This window comes from Mastomys coucha, unplaced genomic scaffold (genome assembly GCF_008632895.1).
Source record: "Mastomys coucha isolate ucsf_1 unplaced genomic scaffold, UCSF_Mcou_1 pScaffold13, whole genome shotgun sequence".
Classification (NCBI taxonomy): Eukaryota; Metazoa; Chordata; class Mammalia; order Rodentia; family Muridae; genus Mastomys; species Mastomys coucha.
This window is the reverse complement of record NW_022196895.1, coordinates 66,520,462-66,541,301: the sequence shown is the minus strand read 5'-3', so window position 1 is coordinate 66,541,301 and position 20,840 is coordinate 66,520,462. Positions and strand designations below refer to the sequence as shown.

General features: G+C 43.7%; 1 protein-coding gene across 2 annotated transcripts in view; it reads right to left on the bottom strand.

Annotated features, from left to right (window-relative positions):
• The window catches only part of Mbd2 (methyl-CpG binding domain protein 2), a 58,011-nt gene extending 38,373 nt beyond the window's left edge, over nt 1–19,638 (bottom strand). The window contains exons 1-2 of one of the 2 annotated variants that reach the window (XR_004117363.1): nt 18,868–19,576; nt 6,311–6,470 (exon numbers count right to left, since the gene is read on the bottom strand). Coding sequence is in view for 1 of the 2 variants with exons in the window: in XM_031365995.1 (XP_031221855.1) it covers nt 6,311–6,470; nt 18,868–19,415 (708 nt within the window). In the remaining variant the exon portion in view is untranslated. Of the gene's footprint in view, nt 1–6,310; nt 6,471–18,867 lie in introns of both variants that reach the window. The other variant, XM_031365995.1, reaches the window with a different exon arrangement.
• Between the last annotated feature and the right edge of the window lie 1,202 nt (nt 19,639–20,840).

The following is a 20,840-nucleotide window of genomic DNA, read 5'->3' as shown; positions in this document are numbered from 1 at the left end:
TTTGATTCATAAAACAAGCACTGCCTAAGTCATCATCTCCTGTCTAGACAAGTACAATGGTCTTCAACAGATGCCAACTCAGACCCTGCCCTGTTTCTGCTGCTCTATAATACAGGCTTCACGTGTGACTAGACCCAGCCCGGGTCTTCTGGCATTACCCTGTGCTGGCATCAGCTCCGAGCAGATCATCTTCTTCTCCATCCTCGTGTGGATTCCTCTCCTCTCAGTCCACTCCAACACCTCCTTCTTCCTGTCCTCACGTCCTTGGTCCATCTTTCCTTAAAGACTCTGCACAAGCTCTTTCCTCTGCATAGAATGCTTTTCTCTCAAGCTATAGAAGAATGGCAACTTGCCATTCAGAACTCATCTAATACTTACCAGCACAGAAACTTGTCATCAACAGTCTACCTAAAGTATCCCCAGTCAACTTTGCATTACTTAGCTCATTGCACCACACTTAGTATTTTAACTGATGAGTTATGTCCTCCTCAAATAGAATCTCCTGGGACTCTCCAGTAGTCTCAAATTTACAATCATGCTTGCCCCAACTTTGAAAATTTCTTTCCAATAAGCTAATTGGAGCCAAAATGCCATCACACATCTAGCCCTACACTGACCAGCCCTGGCCTGAGTAATCTTATTTTCTGTCTTGAACTTAAAAGTATTAAATGAAAATAACATAATGTAATCTGTAAGATCTGCATCAAAAGTATTGTCATGAAAAGACGGTCTGCTCCAGTATACTAAGAAACAATCCCTAAGTTCATTCTATCCTTGAGCTACACCCCGAGATCTTTTAACTTTTAAATTATGTTTAATATTATTGGGAGGTGTGCTTGTGTGAGGGCACTAAGTGGAAGTCAGAAGACAGCTTGGTTCTCTCCGTTCATCTTTATGGAAGTTACAGACATTAGACTCGGGTCCCTTTCTCAGCCCTAAAGACAATGTATCTAGGGTCAGGAAGGGTTCTGTTCTCACTACTGCATTCCAGACTTTCTCCAGGTTCTCCCTGGAAACCAGCAGCTTCTCTAAAGCCCCCAGCATCTTTCCCTTCACTGTCTTCTCTTTGAATTCATTATGCTTTGTCTTTTTTTCAGCCCAAATTCTGTCCTCATTTTTAAAGACCTCTATTAGTCCCTGGACCTATCCCCGACCGACCTCACTTACCTGCCATTAGTGACACGTGTGTCAAAAGCAGCACCTCTCTCTCCAGATCTCAATGAAGCAGCTGAGTCTCCAATGCATACCTCTGGTCTGCCGCTCACAACTCAGGGCTGCCTTTTGCCTCTTCTGAACCCCAAATCTCCATCAACTGACTATCCCTTTTCCTTAGTCTCCTGTGCCTTTCGCATTCTTCCCCAACTAGTCATCTGCAAACACACTTAATTGTTCTGACTTGCACAATTTTTTCTCTCTCAGGATCCGTATTTTTAACCATTCCAATCTTTGAAATGACAGAATTAAAGCAAAGCGTCGTGTCTTGCCTCTCTCACTCAGTGACTCTCAACCTTACCTGTGAAAGTGTACTGGAGTAACTGTGCTTGCTGGCCAGTTTTATCTTTCACATTCCAAGCCCATCTGGCTTCTGTCCCCACAACACCTACTGCTCAGAAGCTAATAAAGCTGCACGTGCTTCACTTGCCACCTTTAATCTTAGTACCCAGTAATCAGAGGCAAAGGGATCTCTGTGTGTCCAAGGCTAGCCTGGTCCACATAGTGAGTTCCAGGACAGTGAAAGTTATGTAGAAACACCCAGTCCCCCCCACAAAAAGTAATTAAAATGTCAAGCTCAATAAAATTTTATCTTCCTCTGGTCAACCCTTCAATAGCTGCCCTATTTCCTGAAAGACTCAACTTGTTGCTAAGCAAAATACCCAGGGCTCAGGCAACTTAGGGCTTTATGTAGTTAGACAGCACGGTGCCAGCTTCCTGGTGAGGAGCCCTTGACGACCAAAGCAGGTCAGAGTAGCAGGCTACAAGCAGAAGGGGCGTGTTTGCAAACAGAGACACACCACAGGGAAAGGGTAGGCTTGATCTTGCTAGAACAACCCACTGCTACGGGTATGCCTGTGAAAGCCGCACTGCTCCACAAGGGTGGCACTAATCCATTAATAAAAGTGGAATCCTATGACTCAATCACTTTCCGCTGGGCCACCCCATCAACAGTTCATCCACTTCAAAACCACAGTACTGAGGGCCACGTCTCTAGACAAGAACTTTTAGGAGACAAACTATCCCCCAACTCCAGCAGTGGCCAAAGCCACAATTTTAGAAAGCATCACTTTCCTCTCTGTGAGCAGCAGGCACTTATTTCCCTTTATTTCTCTCAATTCTCCCCTTTCCAGGCCTCCTGCCACAGCATTAATTTAGGGCCATTAATGTCTGAACTAACACAGCCCAGCTAGCACTATGCCTAGTTCTAGCTTCACCAGTTTCCTAGTCTGCATACTGCATTCTTCTCCACACTGCATACTATCTAAGCGCAAAAGCAAGCCATCCACTAACTTAAGAGTCTTTCCAACTATACAGTAATTGCCTCCAAATTACACTACTGAGCTATACAGTGTAATTTTTTTTTTTTTTTTTACTTTGTGAGGATAATTGAAACAAGTATCTTCCCTGTATGTCTGAAAATCTAGGATACAGTCAGTCATACATAATCCAAGTCTACACCTTGTGTAGTATGCACAATGACATACAGACTGCATACTACATGAGATGACCCGTGAAAAACAAAGAATGGGAAATCTGACATAGACCTGAGTTAACCCAAAGGACCAGGACAGTCACGGGGTGCATCCTTCTAAGGCTGCGGCAATGCTGTCAAGGTCAGCTGAGAAAGACTTGTTCCGTACATTTATTGGAACCAACTTGCAAAACACATCACAGGCCATATCAACATCAGGACATCTGTGTTTTACGTTTTGTAGCTTCATTATGATACTACATTAATAGTGCAGTATTAAAAAGCAGAAACATAAGAATTCAGTTTAATGTACTTTTTAACAGAAGTACGCTTCCAAAGTTCCCTAACACACTTTGCATTCACGACCTAATGTAGCTCATCCTAGAGTAGCTCCAATTAAATTTTAGAAATTATCTTAGTTTTAAATTTTTTATTCTCTCCTCCTAGTCTCCCTCCCACCCTCTGCTCTGTGTGTGTGTGTGTGTGTGTGTGTGTGTGTGTGTGTGACCTCTCTCCATCTTTACATGGGTCATGGGAATGGAACTCATATCTGCTTAGCCATCTCACCCATCCAAAGTTACTTGTCTCTATTGCTTCCTTAAAATGTCAAATCCTATCTCTGAAACCTTGAAATATCTTTTAAAAGTTTAAATGTGTGTGTGTGTATGTGAGCATACACGCAAAAAAAAAAAAATTGTATTTGAAGCTAATGTTTTGCCTTTTTGTTCTAGAACGGTTTTACTGTCCAAGGACACCAGACATATGCAGCTACATATTGGCCACATGTGTGGCTAAAATCAACAGAGTTCAATCCCAGAATGTTCCACTGTGATTAAACTGCTATGACTGCAGCACACTCAAGTTGGCCACTTTCATATTATTCTGAGCCACCTGCTCCCACTAACCCTACTGAGATCTCCAATAACCTACTTGGTATTTCAGATCTATTTTACTGCCTTGAGAGATGGGGTTGCCTGCAAATAATTATAGCAGCGGCAAGAAAAATCAATGAAGTATAATCAAATCAAGAAGGCAATCAACTTTGGGGGTTAGATTAAAACTAAATTTGAGAAAAGCCAAAAAAAGTACAAAAACTGCAGTGTGTGTTAATCCAAAGGCATGCCCACCTCACCCCACCCACCCACTGGAGTATAATTAAAAGCCACTTTCCCAGAGCTTCAAAGGGGTCTTTCTAATTATACTTGAAAATACCATTAATTAGCAATAATATAGAAGACATACATCAAGATCAACTTATAGTTAGTCAATCCTGTTTCAAACCTTACTTGTTGACTATATCCCCAGTTCTAAAAAAAAAAGAAAGAAAAAAAAACCTTTTAAAAACTTAAAAAGAAAAAGAAAAAAAAACCAATAAATAATTGACTTTGACAAAAAGAGACATATAGAGATTTCTGTCAGCCACTTGACATTTCCCAATTTTCTTTATTCAGTACTCTCATGAAAAACAACTTCATTTAGCTAACTTTACCACAAATATTTTTCTGCTTGTAATGATAGTGTTAGTCCCAAAGCAAGCCTGAATTGTAGCTACTTACCTAAAACAAAAATCAGGTCAAGGTAAGAACGGGCGGCACAGATTTCATACAGTCAGAACACAATGAAAACAATGGGCACTTCCACACATGTGTTGTAGGAATTTATTGAATAAGCATTTCTTACCACTACACCCTTCTTGAATCAGATGGAAAGTAAAGCAGTATTTATTTAACAGGCTGCTACGTGCAAGGTTTGCGGCAACTATACAAAGCAAAAGCAAAAGCCAAAACAAAATGAAGGGAGTCCTTGCTCTCATGGAGCTCACAGTCTAGCTGAAGCACAGCCACAAATACATGATCATCATGGAAGGGGGGACAGGATTCCCAGATATGCAGGCAATGGAGCTGAGCCTCAGCTCTGGAGGTCACCAGGGGAGGGGGAGGGGAAGCACATTCCAAGCAGAGGAAAGCAGCCAGAAGCAAGCAGATCCTGAAAGAGCATGCCATGCTGCGGGGTGAAGGGCGGTCCAGAGCGGCTAGAGCAGAAAGATGCACACAAACTAGAGACCAATTAGTGTTTGCTTTTTAATGAACCATAACTGTCAGGGCAAAAAGCTTCAAATTACATTAAATGAGGCTAAACTGTGATTCTGGAAACAGCAGGGTCATTTAAAAGCATTCTTTTCATTTCATAAATATTTAAGTCCTTCTGTACATATGCAGGGGATACTGTGACTAGAGTTTTCAAGTAGCAGTTTCAGAAAAATGTAATTGTAATATAGATGTATATATTATACACACATGCAGGTGGTATGTGTATGTGTACGTTTGTGTGTTCCAAACAAAAACAAAAAAAATGAGGAGGAAAAAGAGCTTAGGCCAGAGAGCTCCTATACTGAACACCATGTTAAATTAAGCAGGATGGCTTGGTGCTCAGAACGGTGGCTGCCCCTTAGGGAAGGGAAGGGAAGTTTAGGGGAAAAAAGGAAAAGAGCATGGGTTAATATTTCGATAAATGTTTTTTATGTAAATTCCCACTGTATTTTTTCATGATAAAACTATGGGAGTTTTATTGCCCAATTCTACAAAAGGCCTTAGGCCTTCAGAGGCTAAGACAGTTGTGTGTGACTATAGCACCTAATCCCCAGCAGGGCCAGTTCACCAAGCCCATGCCTGCCTGAGCCCCTGCTTCCTGAATGACTGCTGCACCCAAGGGTCTGCCCAGGCCGAGCCTCAGCAGTCAGATCCTAAGAAATGCCTCCCCTTTTCACCCTGTATTTTCCCAAGACTGATCAAGGAAGTGTTGATGGTAAAAATCAAACAGACTCCTAAATGTATAGAAATAAAACCTTTTACAACCAAAATCAACTGAAATCCCTGAGGCACCTGCAACTCCCGTCTCAGCACTAAGGTGAGAACTTACCTAGAGGAGCCATGCAAGGCACTGAGGTAGCTGAGGGTCATATCATACACGGCCAGTTGTCCTTAGAAGAATACAAGTTTTCTTTTTTTTTAAAAAAAAAGAGATTCTAAAGCTTTAATCAAATTAACATATTCAAATGTGACTTATTTATATTGCTCTAGAATGTCAACCAAGGAGCTCAAGTGAAAACTTCTGATGAGAACAGTGATCATCTCCACCATCAGAGGCACAGCCTCTAAGCTGACCATGCAGTTATACTGTGCAGTAATGCTGCCTCTTTTTAGGAAATAGAAAAAAATATATTTTAAGAAAACCACAAGCCAGATAGATGGTGGTGGTACATGCCTTTAATCCCAGGACTTGGGAGGCAGAAGCAGGGGTATCTTTGAGTTACAGGCCGGCCTGGTCTACAGAATGAGTTTCAGAATAGCCAGGCCTACACAAAGAAATCCCGTCTTGAAAGAAAAAAAAAAAAGAAAATCGCAAAGTGTGGTGTCCATGTTGGCCTAGTAACACACTGAAATATTGTTTTGTACTATTTATACTTTTTCTACGCAAGCACTTCCAAATATAGAAAATAAGTCCCACTTGTAAGTTTTAGAAGGCTCTATAATGGAGAGACTCAGACAACTAAGACCTCAACCAGCAGATCCCATGTGGAGCACCTAGGAGGAGCACGGCAGGGCTGTGTGCCCAGTCACCAACCTTGTTCTGATTGAGAGGGTCGTTCCGGAGTCTCTGCTTGTTCTTCTGTAACTTACTAGGCATCATCTTGCCAGTTCTGAAGTCAAAACTGCTAAGGTCGACAGCATTTCCCAGGTATCTTGCCAGCTGAGGTTTACTTCTGAACTTCTTACCACTTGGACTAGAAGAAAATACATTTAATTGTACAAAGGGAAATACTAGTAGCTTCTATATAGTCTTTTTAAATAGAACCCCATATAACCGTTTTAACAGTAGTCTGTTCTCAACTGCTACAAATTATAATTGTAAGGGTTTGGTTTAATTTTGGAATTATTACAAGTCTTGAAGGAACTCCTCAGCTTTCAGAAGAAAGACATAATGTATCACTTAGCACTAGAAGGTACTGCACATCAGCTACAAATTATCCCTCAACTGCACACTCAGCTGACTGCTGAGAACTGAACATAGCCACTTGCACAGCAATGCACGGCACAGTATACTCCCTGCAAGAGTCTTCATTCTCAGCAACTTCTTTCCAAACTGTCTTTTGAAAACACTGATTTATATACAATACCAACAGCTCAGATTTTTTTTTTTTTTTTTTTTAGTTTTTCGAGACAGGGTTTCTCTGTGTAGCCCTGGATGTCCTGGAACTCACTCTGTAGACCAGGCTGGCCTCGAACTCAGAAATCCACCTGCCTCTGCCCAGCTAACTTTTAAAGTCAGTAGCTAATTTAAAACATATGCATTTGGAATCCACATAATCTGATATAGGCGTATAACATCCACAATAGAAAAAAACGAAACTCTCAAATTTTGATATGTAAATGTTTCCTACTAAAACAACCATAACAACGGAAATGAAAACAAACATTATTATCTGCAGGCCTGCTTATTTAATTCTGCCGTGGATTTCACTTTGACAAAGTATCTTAAGTAACCCTGTCAACGATCAGGTTATATTTAGAAATATATATGTAAGCCAGGCAGTGGTGGCACACACCTTTAATCCCAGCACTTGGGAGGCAGAGGCAGGTGGATTTCTGAGTTCGAGGCCAGCCTGGTCTACAAAGTGAGTTCCAGGGCAGCCAGGGCTATACAGAGAAACCCTGTCTCAAAAAAAACAAAAACAAAAAACAAAAAACAAACAAAAAAAAGAAATATATATGTGTAATCATACATGTATATACATGCAATAACATCTAATGAAAAAAGAGGTCATACACTTGAAGGCGAACAGAGAAAGGTATAAAGGAGTGTTTGGAAGGAGGAAAGGGGAGAAATATAATTATATTATAATTTTAAAAGTAAAAATAAAAAAGCAGAGATCTAAAGAGAGAAAAATAAATAAATAAAATTAACCCCCAATAATAATTTCTTCTTAGCCAGATGTGATGGTACCTGCCTGGGCTTGAATCCTAAAGACAGTTAAAGAAACAATTTACTTCTTGTAAACAAACAAAAAACTGCTGAAGATGCAAAATTATGAAAGTACCAGAACTGCACAGGCTTTCCTTAAAAGGCTTTCTATGTCATTAGTCTGGGGGTGGGGGGGGGAACAAAACAAAACAAAACAAAAAAAAACAAAAAACACTGTTTTGGGGGAGATAATGTCCCGAAAGTCTTATCTTGCAATTTTTATGAGCAAACTGTGCCTGTGTCTGCAGGAGAACTCCTAAGACTTCCAGAAAGCATCTCACAGAGGCTGTGACCCTTCACTAAGTAGTCACAATGTGTGCAACATAATTCAACAAAGAATTTTTTTAAATTGTTGGAAAACTAAACAATAAACCATTTCTTGGGATGAAAGCAACTTCAGACTCAAGGCTAAACAGCGCATGTCCTGTCAGCACAGACTCTGGACAGCTGGAAGGCCCATCAACATTGCTGTCCACAATCCCTGCCTTAAGCATTCTTGGAACACAATTTAAAGTACACAAACTTCATCCAACAGATGGCTATTACAGCCACCAAGCACCAGACCATAGAGAATAAAATAAAGTAGCTCAGACCAAAATCCACACTGGGAAAGAGAGAGGACCGCACAGAGTGCTCACAGCCAGGCGGAACTAAGAATTCGCTCAGCAGCACAGAAGCAACCATCAGGTTACTCTCAACACTGCCCAAAACTGCATCCCCACGGGCCACATGCACCCACCCCACTCCTGCCTACACACCACCAGTTGTTCCTAGCTTTGCCAGCGGCATCCATCACTGCCCGTGTGACACCTAGCACTCAAAGCTGGACGGACACTAAGAATCCGTCAGGACTCACATCTCCCAGCTACCCATGCAGCACCAAGTTCAAATTCTGTAAGTCATCAAGAGCTCTCACTCAAATAGACTATTTCCAGACTGCTTTCTGTCAACTCTGATATCCCGAATTCTAAACTCAGTCACTGAAATATGCCATATCCCTTTGAGTCTTTCCGTGTATGTTTCCGGATAGGATAAACCTGTCAATGAGCTTTCTAATCCTCCAAGCTCACCTGAATGGTAATGTCCCCTAGGGAGCCTTGTCATCCTCCATTCCAAATTAAAAACAATTGTGCAATCCTCTGAAACTGCTTTATTACAATTCCTGTATGTTTCCTTGATTCCTATATACTTCCAACAACCAAATATTATAAACCTCTTTTCTAAAACTCTCAAATGTCACAATCTAGAGGCAACAATTGAACAAAGGTAACTTTCTGAGAGCAAGAAGCCTTATCAACTGAGTAAGACAGAATGTAGTTTGCTTTTGCAGCACACTAGGATGAATCTTAAAAGTTAAAAATATCATGTTTAGTCGGTTTTACTACATAAGTCTTATTATATAACACAAATTAATTTGAAAAGTTATAAAAATATTGTATTGCTTAGTCATTTATGATTACAGTTTTAATTATGCTACAATACCCATGTAGCTCTAGCAATGCAAACTCATGAGACTGATAAAGAACATTCTGAAAAACTCTTTAAAATGGTTAGTAAATAAGGGAATAGGAGAGGAAGGAAGGGAGGGAGGGAGGATGTTAGGCCTAGTAAGACACGCTTTAGTCTCAGCTACTTGGAGCCTGAAGCAAGAGAGAGCATTCAAGCCCAGCCTGGGAAGCTTTTAAGAAGTAAAGAATGCAGGTAATGCAGCTCAGTGACGGGGTGCTCACCTGGCATCTACAAGAGGAGAGCAAATAAGCTATTCTGGCAGTGATATCAATACCTGCAGATGCTCAGTTGAGAAAGAGGAGCACGGAAGACATCAGTGACAACCCCTACCCCCACAACCCCCCCCCAAAGAAAATAGTAACAGACTAAACAGAAAGCCATGGAACACTAGGTTTTTTTCATTAATTAATTGATTTATTCACTCTACTTCCAATCAAAGGCCCTCTCCTCCTCTCCTCCCACACCCACTTTTACAAGCTCTTCTCTCTCTCTTTCTCTTTCTCTCTCTCTCACTCTCTCTCTCTCTCACCCCCCACTACTCCCTTCCCTTCTCAGAGAAGCCCCCCTTGGGCACCACCCTGCCCTGGGACATCCATTCTCAGTAGTACTAAGCACCTCTTCTCGCACTGAGGCCCAACCAGGCAGTTCAGTTAGGAGAAGGGAATCCACAGGACAAAGAGTGGGGCTTCACAACAGATGGCTTCCAGCAGGGGAGGGAGGCACTCAGTGCTGTAGGAGGGAGGGCCACTGAGATCTGACCGTGCTCCAGGGAGTACATAGCACTCAGTGCTGTAGAGGGGAGGGCCACTGAGAGCCTGACCTTGCTCAGTGCTGTAGAAGGGAGGACCACTGAGATCTGACCCTGCTCAGTGCTGTAGAGGGGAGGGCCACTGAGATCTGACCCTGTTCCAGGGAGTATATAGCACTCAGTGCTGTAGAGGGGAGGGCCACTGAGATCTGACCCTGCTCCAGGGAGTATATAGCACTCAGTGCTGTACAGGGGAGGGCCACTGAGAGCCTGACCCTGCTCAGTGCTGTAGAGGGGAGGGCCACTGAGATCTGACCCTGCTCAGTGCTGTAGGAGGGATGGCCGCTGAGAGTCTGACCCTGCTCCAGGGAATATATAGATAAAGCAAATGAACTTGTTTGTTTTTTTTTTTCTTTTTTGCTGGAAGAGAGGTCAGAAGGGCAGGGCAGGGGCTGGACAGGGAAGGACTGGGAAGTGAATGTGACAGGGTCTATGATGTGAAATTCCCAAAGAAGCAATAAAAATATTATGTTGGGGAAAAATTCTCCAGTACATGGAGGAAAACAAGAAAATATCTTTCCAAAACATACAATAAAAATTATTTTTTTTAAAATTTATTTATTTATTTATTATATGTAAGTACACTGTAGCAGTCTTCAGACACTCCAGAAGAGGGCATCAGATCTTGTTACGGATGGTTGTGAGCCACCATGTGGTTGCTGGGGTTTGAACTCAGGACCTTCAGAAGAGCAGTTGGTGCTCTTAACCACTGAGCCATCTCTCCAGCCCCCAAATAAAAATTCTTAATCAGATTTCCTCCTAAAGATCTTTTTAACACAATAAAAAGTTGTGACCCAGGATTGACCTTGTCTCAACTGACTTATTTTCAGAACTTGAAAATATTCAGGCAGTAGCTTTTATCCAAAAAGATAAACACGACTGTGCTTAGCATGTGGCCGAAACAAAGTCCTTTGGGGATTTGGAGAAGATATTTGGGAAAAACTAATAAATTTCAAAACTCAATGTGCAAAAGGTATTTCCTATGTGTTAAAATTCACCTTGGAAATATGCCAGCCCCATGGTGTCACCGCATCTACAGAGGATAACTCACTAAAGAATGCCACACTCTAGACACTTCTCTCCTCAGACCCCAAGGAGACGTCGACAGCTGAGAACTCAATCCCAGGCCATCCTGGGTGGAAAACACAATCAGGGCTACAGTGCTGCCCGGCCAGCGCAGGGCCCAGAGCCAGTCTCTAGCACAGAAGAAGCAATTCTAACTGTATCAGCGTCTGATCTTGATCAATATGGCTTGAAATAGCTCCTATGTTAACTAATTTTAAAGACAAATATAAAGAACTAATTAAATTTTTAAAGTATCACAAGTTCCACTAATTATATTACCCACAAAAAGGGTAAAATGCAGAAGTCATGTTTTCAATGTTAGCAGTATCAAGTGCTGCCCAGTAAGTTCTGCTTCGCTCCTACCATGCAAATCTGACTCTCTGCTTCTGGTAGATACGTGCCATGCCAAAATCAGAAGGACAAGCTGCTGTCCTTTCTGTAACATGCTTCAAGGAAATAAACCTGCCTGTCTCAGGAATTTAAGACCAGGGACCTTGCTCTACAGGAGATGAAGCCAAGCAATGGGAGGACAAGCATAGCTAAGTAGGAACTGTACCCAGCAGATTCGCATCATCTGCACTGTGGCAACCTACCCTGTGAGTGCCTGGTTGAGCACACACAATGACTACATTCCCATCGGCCCTCTAAGATGGCTGCTACCAGTCCACATCTCAGAACTACTTAAGACTTGCAAAGCGACTAAGCTTCTATCCCTTAACGTCAATTAAACTTCTATTTTATGAGAATCAATTAGTAACTTAGGTTTACAGCATTGCTTTTTTAATGTTAGTAGACTGGTGAATGATATTAGTCATTTTCAGTTTGCTCTGACCAAAGCTAATCCAGTAATAAAATACTATTTCAGTTTCAACCACAGAAAAAAATTCCCTGTCAACTGCCCCTATCTGTTCCTAAGCTAACTTGCAATCATGCCTTTCATTTCTCTTACCCACTATTTAAATAAAAATCAAAGTCAGGAGTTGGATTTCTCAGTTCATATGAGGACATTCCATCACTTAAGCCCAGCTTTCTTTAATTTCTGTAAAACTGTTTAAAGTGACTGTTAAACCTAACTCCATCTTTAAGATTCCTAAATAGAATTATCCGAAACAAAGTTTATGTAGAAGAAACCTTAAACACTGCACGGGAGCTACCAGAGTCCTCAGGGCTGCTTGCATTTGTGTCTCTCTGAACTCACCTAGAACAGCCGCAGCCTGAGCCAGACAACCACAGTGCGCTGGACCACGGCACAAGACTGACAGTGTGGAACAGACACTGTCCTCTGAAGGCCCTCACTAACAGCAGGACATATTCTGATACAGGATGAACTATAGCTTTACACTTCTTCAAACCAGTTTCTGACAAGGTGAGCTGTGAGTGTAGCAGTCACCACCGTGGGAGGACATGCAGCAGCCCATGAGGCACAGGGGCATCCCAAGAGGGCAGAGGGCTAGTGATGGTGAGCGTGGTCAAAGTACAGCACTACCCACCACTATAGGAAGAACTTGACTGAGAAAGTAAGGAAAACCCTCACACACAAAAAAAATCTCTATATACTTTAACAATGGAAAAGCTTAAACTAACCAAAACCTCAACTGTTTAAAAAAATATTTTTGTTTTTTGAATGTTTTTTATTTGTATGGGTATTTTCCCTGTATGTATTCTGAGCACTACAGACAGTCAGCTGAGGCACCATGTAGGTACTCGAAATAAAACATACGGCCTCTGGAGGAGCAGCCAGGGCTCCTAACCACCGAGCCATCTCTCTAATCCCTTAAACTGCCAAAGTTATTTCTTTACTCCTTTAAATTGGTAAAGGTTATGTTAATATTCAAAACAAACAAACAAAAAAAAATGACTGCCTTAGCATTAAAAACAAGTCACCCATGAAGTCAAGTTTTATCTGAGGCTAAATTGTGAAAAATTAGAGTTATCTTTTTGTACTTCAATATAAACCCTACAAGAGAAAACTGACAAATCAATTTTTAAAAACTGTACGCCCCTGCTTCAGAAAACAGTGTGCGCTAACAGGAAAGCTGACTAAGGCCGACTCCTCCCAAGTCCTCCATCCCCTGAAGTGAGCTTTTCTAAAACCAGCATTCAAAAGCCCCCTGTACAACATCTTCCAGTACGTTATTAGTCATGTTTACATTATGTCTAGCTCCAGGTCTGATCAGTTACTAAACAGTCACACTTGAACCCATGCGCATGGCCTCCTGACAGACCGATGTGGGGCCTGCCAGTCTCCGCACTCTAAGTACCCAAGTGCTCATCCTAAAACAGCACTCAACCTCACTTCTTCTTTAAAAGACTTCTATGTAAAGTTAGCTTTAGAATATACAAATAGGTAATGCTTATGTTTTATGTAAGTTTAAAATAAACTTAAAAAAATAAAATAAGAGTAGCAGCTTCCAGTGGCCTTTCCCCATCCGAAGGAGTTGATGCCTTAGCTCTGAGCTCTTTGACATAGCTCCTTTAACCTTTCAACCACTTCTCTGACCTAGTGACCTTTGTTCCAACCATGTTGGTTGATTCACTCTATCATTAATAGGCTGAATGACCCATCTTTTTACCTAGTCCACAATGCAATGCTCCAATCTCCAAGGTCTCCTCTGGAGACTGCTACTTTTACTGTCACCCTGTGTCTACCATGACGCCCACAGAGCACTCAGGAAGGAGCACAGTGTCTCCGTCCTCTTAGCGCAGAGCGAGGACCACCATGGCAGGAAAATAATCCTCACCTGTCTGCTGACATCGCTTCTACGTTTGCAAAGCTGAGCTTTGTGTGGTTATTGAATATCCACATTTAAGTCTTATCTCCACAAGCAGCCTACTTAAGTAGTTACTTATGAATGAAATTATCCAGTATTTAATTTGCTCGAAATACTGAAGGTTGGCTCAGGGTAGTAACCTGGGATAGGACTGCAATGCGCTGTATCCCTTGAAATTGGGAGCAGAAATAAATGACAAAGTCACTCCTTACTGAGTGTACGGCTTGTTTGGTTACCTGAGTGAGGACAATATTAATCCCTGAGAGGTCTGAGTGACAGCCAGACCCTCTAGAGAGTGGGCAAACGGGAGCATGGGCAATGCTGCGGCACGCTCACGACACACCACTGCTAGGCTGACAAGCTGCAGAACCATCTCGAGATTAAACCTACACCTCTCCTCTGGAGACTTTCTATTAAGATCACATGTGATTTTTATGGACCTCAACATCTAGGTCCTGTTCTTCCTAGTTCAAGAAAGTGAAGTCACCCAAGGCTGGTAGTATGTGCCTGCAATTGCAGCATTTGGGAGGCTGACGCAGAAGGATTGCCATGACTTCAAAGCCAGCCTGGGATTATATGGCAACTACCAGGCCCAACAAAAGCTGCACAGGAAAAGAGAGGAAAGGAAGGAAGGAGGGAGGGAAGGAGAGAGGAAGGAAGGAAGGAAGGAAGGAAGGAGGGAGGGAAGGAGAGCCAGCTCCTACGACCTTTATGAAAATGGAAGCATAGCCAGCAAGTGGTACACAGAAAGCCAAGTACTGGGCAGTAAAAAACTTACTGTTTTATGGGTTCAAATGTGGCAATCAATTTTTTTTTTAGAATTTGTACCAATGGACCCAGTAGTTTAACAAACCACACCCTTCTTCAAAATATGCTTTGGATGATAATATATGAACCGCCACAACACTATCTCAGTAATCCTGACAGAGGCATAATTAGAATGCTGAACTGGCAGCTAGAGGTGCTGCTGCTATTACAACTCTGGCAGTTTCAGAATGCAGCCAAAACATTCTACCAGAACCTAAGGCTTTCCCTATGCGTTTAATTCCAGCCCAATTAATAAGTGTCAGGCACACCCTCTGTTAATAGGCATAGCTTAATTTAAATTAATCTCCCCAGGAGCAGGCTAATTCGAGGGTTAGCGTTATTAGAATCTGTGTGAACAGCTAGCTGGACACGTGTGATCAAATTACCAGCAGGAGAGTTCACTCTTAACTTACCACTAACAGAGTTTTGTGAGTTTCTGTTTAAAGGCAGGCACACTAGGAGACACCAATATGTAAAACTGAGTCAGAAAAGTGACTCAGTTACACTGGTCTATCACCTAATCCATCACAGAAAGTCGTCATCACTAAGGAAGGAACTAACGCACTGCAAGCTTCACACTGGACTTCAGGCTTCCTTAGTGTTTCAGAGCATAGCCTCTCAGGAGGCTCACAAGGTGTACCTTAGACCTAGCAAGATGTGGGCATTGACACACACCACTCCTTGTAGCCCTAAATAAGTGAGCATGGTATAAATCCCTTTTATATGTCCTTTCCATTTTAAAGTACAAGAAATCACACTGTAGTATCTTACAAAAAGATATAGTTATCACTAAGGTGCTTGATGATCTTCTAAAGATGAATTTGTACAGAAAGTTGGTTTTCAACTGGTTAAACAGGGCTTATCTACCAAGAACCATTTATATTCAAATTTGTAAAAATAGAAAATAAAAAAACAGGAAAATATGATCATGAACAGAGGGGAGCTCTGTGGCTACGTGACTGGCTTCTATTTGTCTACTTTTGCCTTGCAGTACTGGATCCTGCCCAGAGCCTGGAGGATGTTAGACAAGGTCTGAAGAGATGGCTCAGTGGGGAGAAAACTGGAAAGTGTGAGTTCTAGCATGTGAGCTCTAAAATCCATGCAGAAGCCCATTGTCCTGGCTGAATGCCAGGACGCATGGTGAGAGGCTAACTACACTGAATAAAATGGCTAGCTCCAGGTTCTGTGAGGAGCTAAGTGTGGAAGGCAGAGAACTATGAAGGAAGAAACCTGATGTCAACCTCAGACCTCCACAAATACAAGATGCATAAATGCACAACAGATAGACATGCATCCCATAAAAGATGGTATGTATGGTGGCCTAGGCAGAGACAAGCAAATCTCTAAGAGTGCAAGGCCAGCCTGGTTTACACAGTGAGTCCCAGGGCAGCTGGAATTACATAGTAAGACTCCATCTCAATAATAATAATAATAATAATAATAATAATAATAATAATAAATGCTAGACAAGAGCATTTATTGCAACAGTCCAAAGCTCTGTTTAATTTATTAATTTTCAAACTAAGCATGATGGTGCATACCTTTAATCCCAGCACTCAGGAGGCAGAGGCAAGCAGAGCTCTGAGTTTGAGGCCAGCCTGGTCTACAAAGAGAGTTTGAGGACAGACAGGGTCACACAGAGAAACCCTGTCTCTAAAACCCTAAAAAAGAAAATTTAAAAAAAAGAATAAAAGTAAACGTTTAGAAATTTTTAATTTTGTACATATATGCATCTATTACTTGGTGTCTATGGTAGACAGTGTGCACAGCATAGCAAGTAGGTCAGAGGACAACTTGTGAGCCACTCCTCACGTGTCAAGTGGGTACCAGGGGTTGACAACAAGCATCTTTACCTGTCAAACCATCTGACCAACCTCTAGTGTATTTCTACGAACAGGCATCTCATTCTATTAACCAGGGGGGCTCAAACTCCAGGGCTCAAGTGATCCTATTCCTTAGTTTCCCGAGTATCTGAGACAACAGGCATGGGTAACCACACCCAGTTTGGCTTTTGAGATAGCTTTCCTAGCTACATATCCTGGAAAAGAAAAGCATAAGCTTTTCTATAATGCAGTTAGTTCGAAAAAATAAATCACTCAAAACCAAACAAGCCATATCCCAAGGCAGGTTTCGTAAGCAAGGAGGCACAGATTCCACAATGCTCAACTGGGAAGGAAGCTCTTCTCCAAGGGATTCAACACCAGACACAAAAAAAATGCTTGTCAGATATAACTGTCTCCAAGACATGGATGCCAGCAGCCATTCACACAAAGCCTATATAGACTGCCTACTTAGAAAAGGTAACAGTAAAATGAAATACAAAGTAATTCAGAATTGTAACAGGACAAAATGAAACTAATGTACCTGAGAGTAGGAGCTCTTTATTTTTAGCAGGATCATAGCATTGAACTGAATAGCAATAGAGAAATTAAAACAAACACACACACAAACACACACCCCATCACCTTCACACTTCTAACTTAAGTTTTCCAGCCAGGCCTGATGAGAGCCAGGCCTCTCAGCTGTAATCCTAGCTATAGAGGAGGCAGTGCAAGAACATCGGGAGCTCCAGGAAAATTCAAGGCCAGCTGGGAAGGCTGGCAAGGCTGGCAAGGCTGGCGAGGCTCTTGTCACAAAGTTTTAAAAAAGGGCAGGGGAGCAAGGTTTCACATGGTTTCCAGCACCTGCCCAGTGTGTGCGAAGAAGACTTATTCCCAACACTGCAAAGAAGTTGACTCAAACAAAGTGAAAAAAATTGGAATACAACATGAGTTTTTTTTTTTTAATTTCAAGAGCTGAAAAAATAGTAAACTAATCATTCCAAGCAACCAGTGAGAATGTGTTCTGGGTCTGGGGACACTGTTCAGTGGCAGAACACTTGCCTGTATATGCACAGGGTCCAGGGTTTGACCATCAGCACCAAGGAGGAGGGGAAACCAATATGTTCATATTTATGTTCTATCTCAGCAGCAACTACAGTCATGTATTTTGATGCATATAATTGTATACAACTTTTTAACCTTTTAAACTTAACTACATGAATTGAAAATATTATGCATATTTTCCCTGCCCTGGCTAGATGACCAATAGGAAATCCTTCACATTATTCCAACTTCGGAATGACTAACAAGGAGTTCCTAAACACTCAAATATTACACTGGCTGAAAATTGCTCAATCGGTCCACAAGCAGGGACCTTCAAACTACTGGGCTGAACAGTTTGTGCTCTCCTATATGTAGGATGATCTGGAGGAACATTTAGTCAGTTTGTTTATAATCCCACTGCTATCAAGGGGCCACTGACCCTTCCCTGCCTGAGCTTGCCACCTATCAAAGATGAAGGACATGAGCAGTAGTATAAACATAATACTGCAAGATTACAGTCAAGTGAAAAACCCCGAAGCATTTCCGATTCATTTCTTAACTTTAGTCCTGGTTGATAGTTGGGAAAGATAATTACTGCACGGGCTGCTTGCAGACCATACAGTACAGCAGCAGTGCCTCTGACCTTTCCCCACCAGATGCCCATAGCACCCTCTCCCCAGGTGAGAACTAAAAATGTCTCCAGACACTGCCACATGTTCACTGGGGAACAAATGTTGGTCTAGGAGTCTGACAACTTCCGTTGTCAAAAGGAAAAAAAAAAAAGACGAGACTGTACTGCCACGCCAAAGCATTCCAGTTTCTGAAGTTACAAATGCCTACTTTATGTGAAACCTCCCTGTATCCTACAAAGTTTAACTGAAACTTTGTTCCTGTAGATGGCTAATTCATCCACATGTGCAAGATTAAACGCACTTCTGATGATGAATCTGGGACATGCTGGGACAGGCGCCAACAATGACTGGGTTTTACAGTTTCGATGAATTACACCTTCTTTTAACCCTTTCGTGGACTGAACCGCCATTCCCTCCCATTAACCCTTTCTTCGCCAACCATTCCCCCTCCCCCCGGAAGCCTTCTACAGAACTGTGCCCTGACCCTTCAAGACACTTGTGCCCCTCACTCCACTGAGGTGTAACCTCTGCCAAGGGCTTCAGCCGCACACACACCGCCCCCCCACCTTTCCATACCAGCTCACCCGGTCCTTGTCATAGACATTCAGGACTCTCTCATCCTGCAACCCGGGCCGGGGCCAGCTCCTTGACCTCTGACCCCGATCTGACATTGAACCCCACCCTCGCACCCTCTGAGACATACCTGAAGTAGTAGACATCGCTCTTGCCGGCACTGAGCCCTGATTTTCGGATCACTTCCTCCTTCTTCCATCCGGGGGGGAGGGCCGGGCAGTCCATCCTCTTCCCGCTCTCCGTGGCCCGGGGTCCCCTGGGCCCCGGCCCCGAGCTCCCCGACGGGAAAGGGACAGGATCCCGCCGGGGGGCGACGCCGCCACCGCTGCCGACGCCGCCGCAGCCGCCCGCGCCGCCGTCGCCGCCAAGGCCGCCGCCGCCACTCTGGGGACGGCCGCGGCCCCGGCCCCGGCCCCGGCCACGGCCCCGACCCCGGCCACGGCCACGGCCACGGCCACAGACGCCGCCGCCCCGGGCCGCCTGCTTCCACCGCCCCCGGCCACGGCCGCCGCCCCGAGCGCCTTCCCTGCGCACGCCGCTCACCGGGGACGGAGCGAGCGCGCTGCCCTGGCCCCCCTGCTCTATGGCGGAGTCGCCGCCAGCGCCGCTGCCGCCCGCCGCGCTCTCCCCCTCCTCCTGCTCCGGGCAGCAGCGGCCTCCCCCCGGGTGCGCGCGCATCCAGCCCCCTCCCCAGCCGGCTCTGCGCTTCTTCCGTAACCGAGCCCTTGGAATCCCGGAGACCCGCCCCGCCCGCAGAGCGGCGCGCGGGGGACGCGCGCAAGCATCATAGAGCGGGCGCGCACAGAGCGGCCCTCCCGCCCGGGGCGTGGCCCCGGCCGCGCCTCTTAGGTCCTCCAAGCGAGAGGCAGGGCTATGTTGTCTCCGCCTCCTCCGGGCCACGCCCCCGTGACCACTTGCTCCGCCCCCGCCGCGCCCTTCCGTCCCAACCCCCAACTGGGCACGCACAGCGCTGTAGGCTAGGCTGGTGAGAATCCTACTGACCTGGGTCAAGCGTGGCCGGCCTACATTGTTACAAATAGGGTTGACTGTAGCCAGTGTGTGAGGTTACCTATGTTGGCTTCTCAAGGGAGGAACAAACAAAACATCTCGTTTTGTCTTTTCAAAGTCAGCTGAATGGCAATAGCAGTTAGCCTTCTGTCCACCATGGTTTCCCAGGGACTTCAGACTGGGAGAAAGAAAAGAGTAACTAACCCCTTGAAACTGTTGTCAGTGTCCTCCAGAGCGTGGAGTCAGGGCCACTGACTAAGTCTCTTAGGACTTTTTAAGGGTATAGGAAGGGGACTATTCTGTCGTAAAGGTTTGGCTTCTAGGACGGGCTAATTCATATGGAATTGACCTTATTTCAGAGGCTCTTGATGTAAACTTCCTGGTGTCACATAAAAACAATCAGTGGCCTTTGGCCTGGTAAATAAGTATTTATGTAGAAAGTCCATCTGGGTGTAATTCATCTAAGTCAGCCGACTCACAATTCAGGGGTAATTTTAAAGGATAATAGAACATTACTTAAGGAAATTGATTAAAATTCTAGAAAGTTATGTTTTATTCATATTTGAGAGGTGGATTTTGCTGTATTGTTCGACATGGCTTTAAACTCATGGACTCAAGTGATCTCCAGCCCCAGCCTCCTGAGCTGTTCATGTGGTCCTTAGCCAACTAGGGGTAGTTGACACCTGCTCTGTCAGTCCGTCTCTGACCCCAACTGTGTTAGCTATTGACTGGTAACTATTAGTCACTCTGCCAGGGACCGTCTGATAGTGCAGATGTCTCCCGTGCTATTAATTAAACTAAGCTTCCTTTGTTCTCACAATTCCATAACCAGCTTGCAGTTTTACTGGGGTAGACAATCAACCCTATCTTAGCCGCCACGAGGTAGCTACAGTCTTTCTTGGTTAATCTCATGTTTAGTTGCTTGTCCCTGGGGTAGTCTTGGGGGGGTCTCTCCAGTGGAACTTTTTGTTGGAAGCAATCCTGATAATTTAACTGCATTACAGGCAAGAATATAAGAGAAGCTAGTCATGGCTTACATGTCTCTTCAGGGTTTGAGGATATCTTACTTTGGTTTCTATTGCTGAGGATAATGAC